We start from the raw sequence: 14528 nt of genomic DNA on the forward strand, positions 1-14528 counted from the left end.
TTTTCTTTCCTTTTCCCTTTTCCTCTGATAACCCCTCAGCATCACTGCATTGTCCTTTACTTGTCAGCAGCTCACTGGGTCAGATCTGTGCACACACATTTTATCAGACTGAGGGACAATCCAACATTCCAGAGCACACTAAAACCAAACATTCAACTGGTCACTGCAAGTAAGAATTACCACAATGTGGGAGGTGTGGAACTAAAGCAAACGTGGATTCTTCCATCTCTAATCCAAGGAGTGCAACAACTCAGCACTTTTAACCATGACACAACAGAAAAGAACAGCTCTTGGCAGTGTTTTGTGTTCCATTTCTGTAGATTGTGGGGTTAAACACACATCAGCAGGAACAACTTACCTCTTTTTCATCTCTAGTAACTGGTTATTGAGTACTGATCTCTCCTCTTCCAGCTACAACACAAGCACAGACAGACTCCAGTTAATGCACCCCAGATTGGTTCCTTAGTGTGATACATCAGAGCATCATTATCATAAAATAAAGTGGGGGAGGCTGCAGAGCCCCCAGATCCTCAGAGCAGCAGATTCTCTGCTGGTACAGCACCTGCACCCAAACACAAACTGCTCAGTGACCAAACACCAGCTATGAGGGCCGGGGATGCTTGGTGAGCATTTCCATGTCCTGTGCACGCAGTAGAGGTGACCCCAGTGCTAAAGGACATTTGCAGACCCCCAGGAACCCCCTGTGTGCCTGGCCAGAGCTCCCAGCCCCGCTCTGGGGACGGGCTGGGTTTGCTGGGCTGGATCGCTGAGCCACCGCCCCGGGTTTGTTCCTGCCCCGTCACTCACAGATGAATTATTGATCCCAAAGCTGGTGTCTGGTGTTTGTTCACATCCTGAACCTGCAACTCAGTGAGGCCACTCTTAAAACCTGCAAAGCCTTCCCCTGAAATTATTGTTGTTGGTTCTTGGGGCTGAACTGGGCTAGGAAATGCAAAGCAACAAAACTGCAAAGGCCCAACACAGAAACACTGGGGCAAGTGATCTTCTGGAATAGTTTAGAAAATAAAGTCTTTTTCAGGCAAATTAATTATTTTTCACCATCTCCTCCTTCATTCTTATTCAAAGGCCAGCAGTGAGAACTGTGTGTACCAGCACTCCCTGAGCACAGGCTCCAGTGGGATTTCACAACTTGCAGGGTTCACCCTCGAGGTCAGCAGCACATCCATTTATAACGGCAACCCCAGGGCCCTGACAACAGCTCCTGGCCCTGCCACAGGGAATTCTGTCAGCACTTTGCAGATCCTGAGGTTCAGCACAGAAGGTGTTAACCAAGTTTCCTTGAGCAGGCAGGGTGTCTGCCAGCCCCCAGCTCTCAGCTAAATGCAGCTCAGTGAGAGCAGCCATCTCCTCCACATTTCCTGACAAGTTACCTTCTCCTTCTCTGTGCTGCAGGGCTGCTAAGCCCTCCAGGTCTGGGATCAACCAGGATTAATCACACAACTTTATTGATACAAAAGATAGACACTAGAAGGGTGTACAGAGTTTTCTATAAATAATTCTTAAAGCCAATCAAGCTGTGTCTCCCAAGCCAAGTGCCCACTGTGGGAGAGCAGAGCATCCAGGCACTACTGGGGTATGGCCAAGTTTTTCCTGCAGAAAAAAAAGCAGACCTTCACACTGTTAATAAAAGATGGGCCAGGCGAGCTGCTGGGTATTTCTACACCTTCTCCAATGAACTCCAAATGCCTGAGCAGGTCTGAGGTCCCAAAATGCCACAACAAATAATCTGAGGCTAGGAAAGTTCCCCGAGCTCAGTATGTATCTGAATGTGACTCTTTAACTAATTACAATCAGCTAATTATTAATGGATCAATACAGAAAAGCTCCAGCAGCATCTTTGGCATGAGACACTTTAACCTTTAGATGTCCAGATAAATCATTCATGACACAGAATTCATTAAATTTGCAAAGTGTGTCACAAGCAGCCACAGATTGTCTAACCCAGTTGACAACACACTTGTTAGAATTTATGTGGTTACCACAGCAACAGCTCCAAATTCCCAATCCTGTGTTTGCCCTTCCTGATGCATTCCCAGGTACCTGCACGGAGCCTCTGCAGCCTGAGCTCTGCTCTCCTCCCACTGCCCACATTTCTGGGAGCTCCTGGGCTGTGGGAAACCCTTCAGTGCCCCCATGGACACCACAGATCCCCTGGAGGAATCTTTGGGGTGACATTTTCCTGAACCCAGGGAGCCCAAAGCCCGTGGCCACTGAGCATGGTGTGACAGCAGAGGGGAGGTGCTGGGGACCAAAGGCCTCTCCCAGGATTTTGGGAGGCCGAGCTGTTCACCAGATCCCAGAGCCCAAATAAAACATCTGGGCACTGCAACAGGCAGAGCCCACGTTCCAGCAGGGGACACAGTGCAACACAAAGGGCTGAAGAAGGCAAACAGGCTGTGCAGCCAAGCTCCAGCAGGTCCTTGCTCCTGGAGCATCTCCTCAGGGGCAGGACAGGCCGGGCTGACACAGCTGCAGTTTGTGAGGGGCTGGATCCATCCCTGTGCTCCCCACGCTGCAGCTGCCTGTCCTGGCAGTGAGAGGGATCCCTGTGACAGCCCCAAAGCCAGCAGGGTGCTCCCAGCAGGAATCCTCCCCGAGGGCAGCTGCAAACCAGGGAGGCACAGAGGGAGGCAGGGACACAGCCAGCCCCTGGCTCAGGGCCCCTCCCTCGGGGCCACTCCGGGTGACAAAAAGCAGAAGATTTGACCAATGCTGCCCAATCCTGGAGTTACAACTCTCTCTGAAAATAACAGGTTGCCTCAAGGACTCTGAAATAATTTAGGAAACCCTGTGGGAGTGGGGAGCAGCTCCCACTGGCTGTTGGGGATGTGCCCTCCCCACTCTGCTCCTCAGATGGGGAATGAGTCAGTGCTGAGCCCACACGTCTGGGACTCTGCTCCTCACCTCCCAAGGCTCCTGAGGACCAAGGAGCCTCAGCATCACTCCTGCCAGCAGCTAAAGGGATTTACAAACTAGCCAGGGCTGGAGTCACCCATCTCAGGACTTCCAAACAGGATCCTTGGTGAAAAATCAGCTCTTGGCTTTAAAAATACTGAGCCTGTTGCAGGGTGGAAGAGTCTGTGCCCTGTCAGGGGAACAGGATCCCCTCCCTGCACAGGAGCTCTCCAGAAAGGCAGGACACAAACCTCAGTCTCTGCATCCCTGCTTTTGGATCTTTTGGATACAATCTTCCACAGATTCCTTCACAGCCTGCCTGTCACTGCAACTGCTTCACACAAACTAAACCCACCACATTAGGGGCTGTAAATCTGTTTCATCTTCTGGCAAGTACCAGTGACACAAAGCTGAGTAACTTGCCCATATTTTAGGATTCCAACAACATGTTCAGATATAATAGTAAAAAGTAAAAATAATTAATACCAGCAGTGAAACACCTTGCAGGGGTTCTGCTCGCTGGGTCACACTGCCTGGCTGCAGCACAGGGTGAAGTTTGAGCAGACACAAGCCCAACCAAACAGTTGTACACAGTATTCTGAAATGCATCCTAAATCCTCTTTGTTTTCAGTGAGGAGAGCAGGAATAAGAATTAAAAAGCTTCATTTCCTTAGTGGTGGATGGACATTTCCACAGTTGTGTAACAAAATCACTCCCGACAGAAATAGCAGCTGTCTGTTAATACACTTGGCTAAAGCACGTTTCATTTCTGCTCATTCCCGAGCCTTCCCAAGCACCCTCCCGGCTTATGTAACCTCCTGCCAGCCTGCACTCCCTCCCTCCCGGTGCAGGCGCTTCCACATCCATCACATCCATCCCTGAGCGCTCCCAGCCCCGCTCTGCTCCTCTCCCGCCGGGCTCCCCCGCCCGCTCTACCTTGTGCTGGTGGCTCGAGACCTCGTCCCTGCTCCTGCCCAGCTCCTCGGCCAGTTTCACGTTCTCCTCCTGCAGAGCCTCGAGCTGCTGGGACTTGTGAGCCGCTGCCAGCTTGAGCGCCTCGCTGCGAGCACACAGAGAGCATCGTCACCGTGGCAACGGCAGAAACCGGGGGAGAGGCGGCTTCGCATTGGGGAAAACACCAAATCCACAAAACCCACCAAATCCAGCGGGGTCACGGGGCTGGGGAACAGCGGTGACAGCGGTGACAGCCCCGGGGACAGCACGGGGACAGCGCGGGGACAGCACGGGCCTGCCAGGGCTGCAGGTACCCGCGATTCCCACGGGCTGGGCTTTGGGATCTGTGCAGGGCACAGGGCTGGCCGTGTCTGCAGCCAGAACTTTGCAGCCAGAGGTAAAACAGAATGGCTTAAAAGCATAAAAAACCAAAGAAAACTTGCAAAAAAAAAAGGCAACAGAAAAAAAGAGCTTTGAGCTCCACTTATTTAACTACTCCCCATCAGGTTTGACATCCAATAGTGCAGGATCACAGGAAGCAAAACCTCACCTATTCCATTATTTTAACAGACACAAAACTGCAAATGAGACAAAATCAAAACTGAAGGAAAAAAGGCTTTGCAGCTTTCATCAGCCTGTGTTGCTACTAATGAGTATAATTTCCTTTAAAATACATTTATTTGCAACAAATTTTTAAAAACATTTAGCATGCTGGCTGAAACGTGAGTGACTAACAGAAAATCTTTAAGATCTGACATCTTTCAAAAACCACAAAAGATACCCTTAATTTCACTGAATAGTAGTTTTTATTACTCTTTTGTTTTTTAAAAAAGGAGATGCAGTACTCCTGTGTGCCAATACTACAGACTTGACTGGAATATTAAAAATACTTTTATAACTGTGGGAAGGAGAAGAACCCTTACGTCACCAACTTATTCACGCACTTCAAAATACAAGGATCTGTTGGCACATTTAGACAAAAGTCTGATTTTAGTTCAGCATCTCATGGGACTCTGATTTTTCAACCATTCCTTCTACTTGGTCTCCCCTGGGCAAATTCCCACCCTGATGCCCCTGGACTGGAGCTCTCTGCTGCTCAGGAATCCCTGGCACCAGGCTAATTCTTACTGTCATTAAAACAGGGCAGCACACAAAACAACTAAAGATCAATTCAAAACTACACAAGCTTCCCTTTGTCCCCAGGGCCTCAGCTCTGATGGTCAGAGGCCACTTCAATCTAAGGAAGAACAGAATTCACCCCCTCAGAGTGATCAGGTCCTGGGAGCACCTGGAGGTGCTGGAGATTCTCAAGGCAGCATCTCCTATACAGAATTCCTGCCTGGCAAATTACAGCCCAATATCTGCTGCCTTTCCACAATTCCTGGAAAGAAATTCTGCCTTTCTCTGGGCTCTGTGCAAGGCCCCAGGTTTTCCAAAGCCACAGCCAGACACTGAACTCTGGGAGCTGCTGGCCCTGTGCCCCGGTGTCACCACAGACATCACAAAATGACAAATGGAACTACAATAATAATAATAATAATAATAATAATAATAATAATAATAATAATAATAATAATAATAATAATAATAATAATAATAATAATAATAATTAGTCAGAGCTGCTCTTAAGCTGTCAGTGAAATTTCAGTTCGTGCTCCATGAGCCAGGAAATTCCCCTGGGAGCACAGGTGGGAAGTGGTTTGTGATTTAATGAACACCCCCTGGGAGAGCTGGGGATGTGCAGCCCCTGCAGGGCCCCGAGAGTTGGGATCTTTATTCCCTGTGGCACAGAGGCAGCTTTGCTGCAATGGGATTCCACAGGGCAAATTTCATCATTTCAAATGCCTTCAGTTCATTTGTTTGTGGCCAGTGTTACACACTGTGAGCCTGTGCTATGTCAAATGTTGGTTTTCAATGAAGCAGCTCAAATAAAGAACAATTAACTCAAGTTTTATGTCCCATATATAGGATTTGGTTTACACCATTTAGGAAATAAATACACAGAAATAAACTTCACAAAGCCATGAATGAAAAACAAAAGCAGAGTTAAGTTTCTATCAGCAAAGCCACCTAAAACTCCAAGTGCACTTGTAATTAAATCAGAATTCTCTTCTAATAAAGATTTTAATATTATCTCGTGCCCTTGGGGGGCAGAACCCTCTAACAAACAAATTGTTTCAAACTATTCTCCAAGGATTTCTTTCATTCCCTTCAGTAATTTAGAAGCAACATTCTCATGTCAAGTTTTGCACATGCCAAACATTTGGCAAACAATTTTGACCCAATATCTGCTTTATAAGTCAGGATATCAGAAAGCTGCTGAAAGACAATTAAAAAAAAAAAAGGCAAATGTACCCACAAAAATGAACCGATTTAACAATGAAATACTTACAATTCCTTTTTAAGTTCTTCCACTTTCTTGTTCTCCAGATTTAGAAGCTCTTTTGACTTATTAAGTTCCTCTTCGTTTTTCAGGTTGTTTTGTTTAAGCATGTCCAACTTAAAGAGGAAAAAAATCCCTCATTACATCAATGAAACCATTCATCTATATCTATATCTATATCTATATCTATATCTATATCTATATCTATATCTATATCTATATCTATATCTATATCCATATCCATATCCATATCTATCTAATATATCTAATATATCTATATCTATCTATATCTTTAGCCCCTAAATTAACCTATATTTATATCTATATCTATATCTATCTAATATATCTATATATCTATATCTATATCTATATCTATATCTATATCTATATCTATATCCATATCTATATCTATATCTATCTAATATATCTAATATATCTATATCTATCTATCTATATCTTTAGCCCCTAAATTAACCTATATTTATATCTATATCTATATCTATCTAATATATCTATATATCTATATCTATATATATCTATATACATCTATATATATCTATATCTATCTATCTATATATCTATATCTATATCTATATATATATATATCTATCTTTAGCCCCTAAATTAACCCAGCCTGTCTGGACTGATGTGTTTGTCCAACTACTGATGCCACAAGACCTCTGCACTCAAAGAGAGCAGCACAAGGAATCCCAAGCCCACCTGAGAGCAGCTTCCAGGAATGTGGGGCCAACACCCCAAGGTAAAGCCCAAAGCACCTCCACCAACTGCTGCAGCACTCAGAGCATTGTTTGTTTTTTAAATGCAGAGCTTGTTGCTAAAACCAGCTGTCCCCTTGATCTTTATGCCTCTAAGCTAACTCCTGAATTCTGCTTTTCCATACCTTATTTTGTGGGAGTCAGGAGGGCTGAGTGCTGTGCCTGCACCCCAGGAGATGAATTCCTTGCAGAGATGTTGTTGCATGGGACAAAGTGCTGGGCACGGATTTCCCGAGCTCTGTCCCCCACAGAAACACCAGCAGCTCATGGAGCTGATTTGTTTGCATGCACCACAGAATGTATTCATTACATAACAGATAATCTGCAGCCATTCCCATGGCACTGCAGGACCCTGTGGATTTTTTTAATCCAGGAAGGGAACCCCTCCCACATGGACGTCACTGGCAGATCCCGGCTGCTCCCCCAGGGCTCAGGGCATCCTCCCCTTCCTCGGGCCCTGCAGCAGCACAGAGTGGTGGGAAATCATGGACAGGACACAGATCCCAATGGGAACTGCTGCACCTTGCACTGACACCACAAAATACAAAATAACCATGACCAAAAAACCATGTGCATTCTCCATCACTCTGTGCTCATCCAGGAGTTTTTCACAGTGGGAAAATGGCAGAATCCTCTCCTGCCTATTTCAATTCTCTACAGTTCAACAGTTGCTCTCACAAAGCAGGCAAAACTTTTCACAGATAAACATTTAATGTGATTACTTCATTCTGCAGCTTCTGGTTTGTCTGTCTCGAGTTCTCCAAAGAGGCCAAAGTTTCAATCTTCTCTTTGTGAATGGCATCCTTCTCCTTGGTCACCTGCTCCACTGCCTGGGAAACATCTTCTGCCAGCTTGGCCACCTGGATATAAAGGGAGGTGGGGGAAAACCAGTTATTCCCAGCAGGAACTCTGACAGCAAAAGATCCATACTTTATGCACAGCTCCGTGTTTGTCAGCGGCTTCCCAGGTAAGTAAGGACTTGAACTGGGAATTTATTTCAATTTTGGAGCTGCACAAAGTAGGAAATGAAGATTCAATTCCATGCAGGAACAGGTTATAACCCCATGCTCATGTCACATCTGAGGAATTTGAATTCCTGGATTTCTCATCACCACCACTGTGATTGCTCTCAGATCTCTCACCTCTTTAGGCAGTAATAATTCAACAGATATTCACTTCCAACAGCCTGGTGTATTTTCAGAAATAAGGAATTGCAAAACCTCAAATATTTGGAAAATAACGGAATTAAAGCCAATTATTGCATTATTTCAGTGTTGTTCATTATGGCCTCAAAAAGGAAATATTTCACAATGATATTGAAATACTTAGGCAGCTGTAATCTATAGGATCTCCTGATCCCAATTTGCATTCCATGTGATTTTCTGGGCTTCAAGCCACACAAACTGAAAATCAAAGTGTTTTATAAAGATTTTGTTGGTGGTGAATACAAAACACTTCTGTGAATAAAAAGAACTCCAGAATTGTCAATATTTTCCCTTCCTCTCACACTGCTTTTATCCAATTTACAGAAGCAGAACATTCATTCATATTTTTGGAGTAACTCAGGTTGGTAGTTTGCTGTAATTGCACATAAAATTACACAAAGATCCACTTAAAAACATTATCTATCACTACTTTAAATTTTATGTAGCAGAGTCCTTCAGCAGAAGGAGCTGCTCCACATCTCCTCACAGATTCAGGGAACACAACTTCCTTTTATTCACAGTTTATGTTGTTTTCCTGCAACATTCAGCAACAATAGAGGCTTTTGTAGTTAAAAATATTTAAAAAAAAAAAAAGAAAAAAAGTGTCTTTTAGACTCACAGTTGCAAACACCCCCCAGGTCCCACACTGAGAGCCCACAGTGCAGTGTGTTATGAAGGGCTGAGTGTGCAGGAGGTGCAGACAGGACACCAGGGTCAGTGCTCAGGATTAGTAGAACCAGCCCCAGACTTGACTTTTAACTATGAATTTCAATACCTCTGGTTTCTGTACTACTGCTTGGGCCTGGAGAGTCTCAATTTCTTTTACTTTCAAAATCAGATTTTTCATTTGCTCCTGCAGCATCTGATTTTGGCCCTGAGACTCCAACAATTTGCCTGAGAGGTCACTGTTAGTCTGTTCTAAAAGCTTAACCTCCTCATGGAGTCTGTAATAATCCTGGAATAACATCCCCTTCTCCTTCACTAGTCCCTCCTGACTGAGGAGCAGATTTTTCTGCTCCTTCCTCAGGATCTCCAGGTCCTGAAGGTACTCAGTGCCCTCCTTCTCCATCAGCTCCATCTGCTGCTCCAGCACGTCCATCTTCCTGGCGATGCCGCTGTGCACGCCCCGGAACTCGGCCGCCGTTCTGGACACGGAGGCAAAGTTGCTCTTCAGCCGCCTCATGTTGGCAGTGACGTGCTCCTTCTCTGCACAGATCACTTGTTCCTCTCTCATTATCTCCACCAGTTTCATTTCACACTTTTCTTTCTCCTCAATGGAAAGGGTTTTCTCAGCCAGAACTTTGTTTTTCTCTCTCAGCTCTTCCAGCTCCTTCTCCAAGGAGCAGATGTTCCTCTGAAGTTCTGTACGTCCCAACAGAAATGATTTCTCGTCCAGTTTTCGAGCTTCCTTTTCTAAGGTTAAGGATTCTTTCACAAGAGCAACCTCTTTGTTTAATTTCTGACACTCCTCCTGCAGCTCATCCCTCTCCCTGGTCAGCATTTCCCTGGCAAAGGAGCAGGTGTCCAGGGAAGAGGACAGGACCTGCTTGGTGCGTGCTGCAGCTGCCAGCTCACCTTCTAATGCTCTTTTGGCATCCTGGGCCTTCTGCAGAAGACTGGAAAGGTCACATTTACAGGCCATTAACTCTTGATTTTCTACAGTCTTCTTACTGAGCTCTCCCTTCAGGGCTTCAATGGAATTTTGGAGTGTGGCATTCTCTTCAGCCAGAGCATTCCTGGCCAGGAGATCCAGCTCGTGTTCTCTCTTCAGATCAGAAACTGCCTTTGCACAGGACTCGTTTTCACCAAGAAGCTCCAAGTATTTTCTCTCCAGTTCCTTCCTCTCTTGGAGAAGAGCCTCGTTGTGCTCCTCAAACTGCAACAACTTCTGAAGGACAGATTCCTTCTCCAAGGTCAGCTTGTTCATTTTCTCAGCGCAGACTCTCTCACAAAGCTCAGCATATGCTGAGGCCTTCACAAGCTTCTCAGCAGTTGCCTTATTTTCATTGAGAAGTTGCTCCCTTTCAGCCAAAAGCCTCTGTTCTGATGAGGAAAGAGCCTCTTTCTCCTGATGTAAGTGATTGCACTCCAAACTGAGTGTGTCTCTTGAGGCTTTCATTTCCTCAAGGACACGGGTGAGGCTCTCAAGGGAACTCTGCAGCTCCTGGGTGTCCTTCTTGGCTTTGCTGAGCTGGCTTTGCATCTCCTCCTCTCTCACTTTTAACGCTTGGTTCTCACTGACTGCCTGCTCTAAACTCCCTTGCAGCTTTTCTGTGCCTTTGAGGAGCACGTCCTTCTCCTCCTGCAGGCCTGACAAGAGCCTGCCCAGCTCCTCCTCCAGGGCTTTGTGCCTGTCCTGCAGCGCCAGGAGCTCGCCCAGGGCTGACACTCTCTCTGCAGCCAGAGCTGACACTTGCTGCTGCAGCTCCCTCTGCTCTCTGGCCAGGGCCTCACAAGAACTTCCCAGCTTCTGGATAACTTCATCTTTGTCTTTCAGAGCTGCATCTTTCTCTCCCAAAAGTCTCTTCTGGTAACTCTCCAGCTCTTCCCATTCTCTGACGTGTTTCTGACACGCCACATCCATGGCATCTCTGCTGGCCTGGAGCTGCTCCAGCTTCTGGAACAAGGTTAACTCCAGGGACTGCAGAGCCTCATTTTCCTGAGCTGCCTCCAGCAGCTCTGCCTGCACTGCCCCGAGTTCAGACAGTAATTTGCTTTTCTCAGCAGCCAGAGCTGCCTTTTCTGTGCTCTCCTGCTGGCTTTTGGCCTCAGTTTCTTCCTTCTGCTTTAGGATTCTTTCATTTTCTGCCTTCAGCTCTTCTTGGTCTTGTTGCATTAACGAAATCTTTGATTCCAATTCTTTAAGTTTTGATAACAAGGGACCTCTCTCTAATTTTAAAGTATTCCCCTCCTGTGCCAAAGTCTCTTTTTCTGATCTCAAAGCCCTCATCTTGTCTGACATTTGTTCGATTTCTTTTCTGGAGGAGGCTAACACAGAGCTTAAGGACTAAAGAAATAAAGGCGGGGAGAAGGGAAAACAAAAATCAAGTCAAGCAGACAAATGAGAAATGTGCTTTAAGGGCAAATAGAGCAACTTAATAAAAGTTTTAAAAGTGTATACACTGACACACTGTGTCTGTTTGAACTCTGCTGGCAGACACCCCTGCTACATTACAGAACACACATCATCCACAAGAGGTTTTTAGTGGCTAAATAATATTAAAATTATCATGGTTTCAAGGTTCCTCCATCCAAAATTTCATGTAATTTCTAAAAGTACTCTCAATAAGTTGACTGACTGTGAACTGCTCAAAAAGAAGAGCCACAGAATGATTTCATGAGACTCTAAATGAATTAAAATGCAAGGAGTTCTATTAGAAACTGACTTCCAATTCTCAGTTTCACCTCCTCATGATTTTCTCATAAATATGTTGTCATGATCCCTTTAATTTTATCCCTTTAATTCAAAACACCACATCAGTGCTGTCAATATCGTGTGTCAATTTATACACTAAATAATTTGCTAAATCATACAGCAGAGATTATAGCAAATAATTGCTGAGGCATGAAAGCAAGCAGTAAAGTCAAAGAAATGGGAGGAAAAATTAAAATTGCTAAAGTCAAGCTACACACACTGAATAGCTGCAGATCATACTACAAATAAAAGGTGTGTAGCACTTCTAAATGAAGTTCACAATGCATCTTAAAATGCAAGCATATAAAAAACCAGAGGATGACATCTGGCTCCAGCTGGCTGTGCTGAGCCAGATCTATGAACAGAAAATGTTAACTGATATTAAAGAACTGAACTCATCAACTCTTGTGGAACTGAGGGCAGAACTAACAACCAGTCTGTCCTGTGGGCTTCTCCTCCCTAACCCAAACCCACACACCCTGGGAAAGGTCCAAACAGAAAAACTACAAAAATCTGGCTAGGAAAGGTTGAAGCAGAGAGAAAACGAGTCACTGAGACAGAAAATTTGAACTTTAAGTCACTTGCAGAGTGACAAAAGCCACTTACTCTGGCCTGCTCTGCTTGTTTCTGCAGCTCCTCAGCCTGTGCCTCCAGCTCGCTGTTCTTCCTCTGGGCACTTTTCAGCGCCTCCTCTGCATCCTGCAGGTTCTGCTTAAACCCCTGGATATCTGCATCATGTTTAGCCACCAGCTCAGAAATTTCTTTTTCATGCTTTGCCTGCAGATCTTTGTACTGATGTTGGCTGCTCTCAATCTGCTTTTTCTGGTGGAAGGCAAGACAGTAAAACACAGTTCAAGCAGCAGTGGGACCGTTTTTCTGCACAGTTTTAGTGCTTTTAAAATTGTTCTTACCATGTCTGTTAAATGATCCTGCAGAGTTTTCAGTTCTGCTTGATGCATCTTGAGAGTTTCCTGCTGACTCTGCTCAGCTCTCTGGGTTGTTTGCTCCACATTTTCCTGAAGCTGAGCTGCCTTTTCATTTGCCTTTGTGAGCTCGAGCTGTATTTGCTCCAACTGCCTGGAAAGAGCAAATGAAAGAACATCACTTTCTGCTGACAGCACCACAAGCACAGAGATGAAAGAGCCAAGATTGGGCTGGAGCTCTGTATTCTGACCAATTTAGAAAGAGATTACACTGTTTAAAAGAGAGTGTTCTGCTAAACAGGGAAGATCAAGTTATATGCTCCCCAGTATTGTACATGCAATTTTTGTTTGGGGAAAATCCCTCACATTTTCTCTCACAAAAATGTGACCCAAGTCTTTTATATATCTAAATGAACTGAGATTATCAGGTAATCAAATAATCATGGAGCACAATCACAAAACAGTCTGGATCATTCAAGAGGTCATCTACTGTGGGCAATAAGAAGCATGTTATGTAAGAATTTTGGAAATATCAGTGTTGGATGCTCTTCAAACCACTCCCAGGAGACTGCTTTGATTGATTTAGCTTGCTAGAATAAGCTCACTTGTCATATCAATGTGACACTCAGGAGCATCTTGTTCAGATATTTACAGAAAAATAAAATGAGAAGCTGGGAGTGTGGGAGTGGAGATGTGACAGGGATGAAATACCTTTCCTTTAACCTCAGCTCATCGTTCATCCTTGTGAGCTGGGCAGAGCTGTCTCCTGATGACTTCATGATCTCTGCAATCTCATTTTCAAGTTTGGCTTTTGCTTCCACCAGCTGCTGCTCCCTCTCTTCTCGCTCCCTCAGCTTCCTCTCCATCTCTGAGCAAAACAAAGGTGGGTAAGCTGTGAATTCTACAGGAATGGCATGCAAAGAACAGCTGGAGAACTGTAAAGAACTACAACCAGCAATACTGATGCTCCAGACCTCACAGATCACCCCTTTAAAAAGAAAAATGATGATTGATTGAACTGGTAACTGCAGCAGAAGGTCAAGGACTCTTAGCAAAGAGCAGCTTTGCTGGTCACGAGCCCTTTGTTTCAGAGGGGATTCACTCCAGGCCATGAGATGTTGGTACAAGTTCTGCTGTCCCAGAGGGGAAGGAGGCAGAGGGGGAAGAGACCTGCAGGTCCTGCAGGTGAGGTCCCTCCTCAGCTGCTCCACAGCAGCAGAAAATGAACCAGGAAGGGAGCCCAGAGCTGCAGTGAAACAACGCCCGGGGCAGCCCTGGGGTCACTTCTGCCACCAGACAAGGGTTGCTCCAGGGCACAAATCCCTGCACTGCTTTTACAGAGATCTAAGGAGATGAAAGGCACAGCAAAGCCTAAAGAGCACAAGGCTGAGGCATTTCCAGAACATTCCATTTCACCCCTTCCTTACCAGTCAAACTTGACTTGAGCTGCTCCAGTTCTGAAGACATGAGTGCAAACTGCTCTTCTTTTTGGTTCAGCTTCTTCACCGTTTCTAGGCAAGCAAAATTTGGAAAACAAAGTTAGTAACTACTGAAATGCAGACAATTCTACCTACTTGCAAGGTGTGTCACCCTTCAGAGAGGCTACAAATAATCCTGTCCTTTCCACAGCCCCTGAAACTGCTGGGACACCACTATGAGCTTGAAAGGGTTTAACACATTTTGTTGGCATTTAATTTCTGCAGCTTTTTAGTCCTCTGTTTATGTTAGCAGCACATACCTTGCATAGCTTGTTGAACATTCTCTGCTTCATCAGCTGCACTAGTAAATTTTTCTTTCTGAAAAATTGATAAAAACTTAAGGTAAGGCTTGGTAGTACCAGTACAATTCAACCACTGAATTTGCACTTGGTATTTTTCATGTACAAATAGAACAACCTTTGTTCCTATCACAAGAGATCTCAAGTTTTTGGGTTACAGTTAGCACAGATTTCCCTTG

General features: G+C 45.1%; 1 protein-coding gene across 4 annotated transcripts in view; it reads right to left on the bottom strand.

Annotated features, from left to right (window-relative positions):
- Positions 1-14528, bottom strand: part of CLIP1 (CAP-Gly domain containing linker protein 1) — a 59806-nt gene that overhangs the window by 6684 nt on the left and 38594 nt on the right. For 2 of the 4 annotated variants that reach the window (XM_074554274.1, XM_074554271.1), the window contains exons 13-22: positions 14311-14368; positions 14000-14083; positions 13284-13440; positions 12561-12726; positions 12256-12471; positions 9010-11241; positions 7752-7889; positions 6263-6369; positions 3853-3976; positions 359-411 (exon numbers count right to left, since the gene is read on the bottom strand). In XM_074554274.1, coding sequence (XP_074410375.1) covers positions 359-411; positions 3853-3976; positions 6263-6369; positions 7752-7889; positions 9010-11241; positions 12256-12471; positions 12561-12726; positions 13284-13440; positions 14000-14083; positions 14311-14368 — 3335 coding nt within the window. The remainder of the gene's footprint in view (positions 1-358; positions 412-3852; positions 3977-6262; positions 6370-7751; positions 7890-9009; positions 11242-12255; positions 12472-12560; positions 12727-13283; positions 13441-13999; positions 14084-14310; positions 14369-14528) is intronic. The other 2 variants (XM_074554273.1, XM_074554272.1) reach the window with 1 other exon arrangement.

Source organism: Zonotrichia albicollis, chromosome 18 (genome assembly GCF_047830755.1).
Source record: "Zonotrichia albicollis isolate bZonAlb1 chromosome 18, bZonAlb1.hap1, whole genome shotgun sequence".
NCBI classification, from domain to species: domain Eukaryota; kingdom Metazoa; phylum Chordata; class Aves; order Passeriformes; family Passerellidae; genus Zonotrichia; species Zonotrichia albicollis.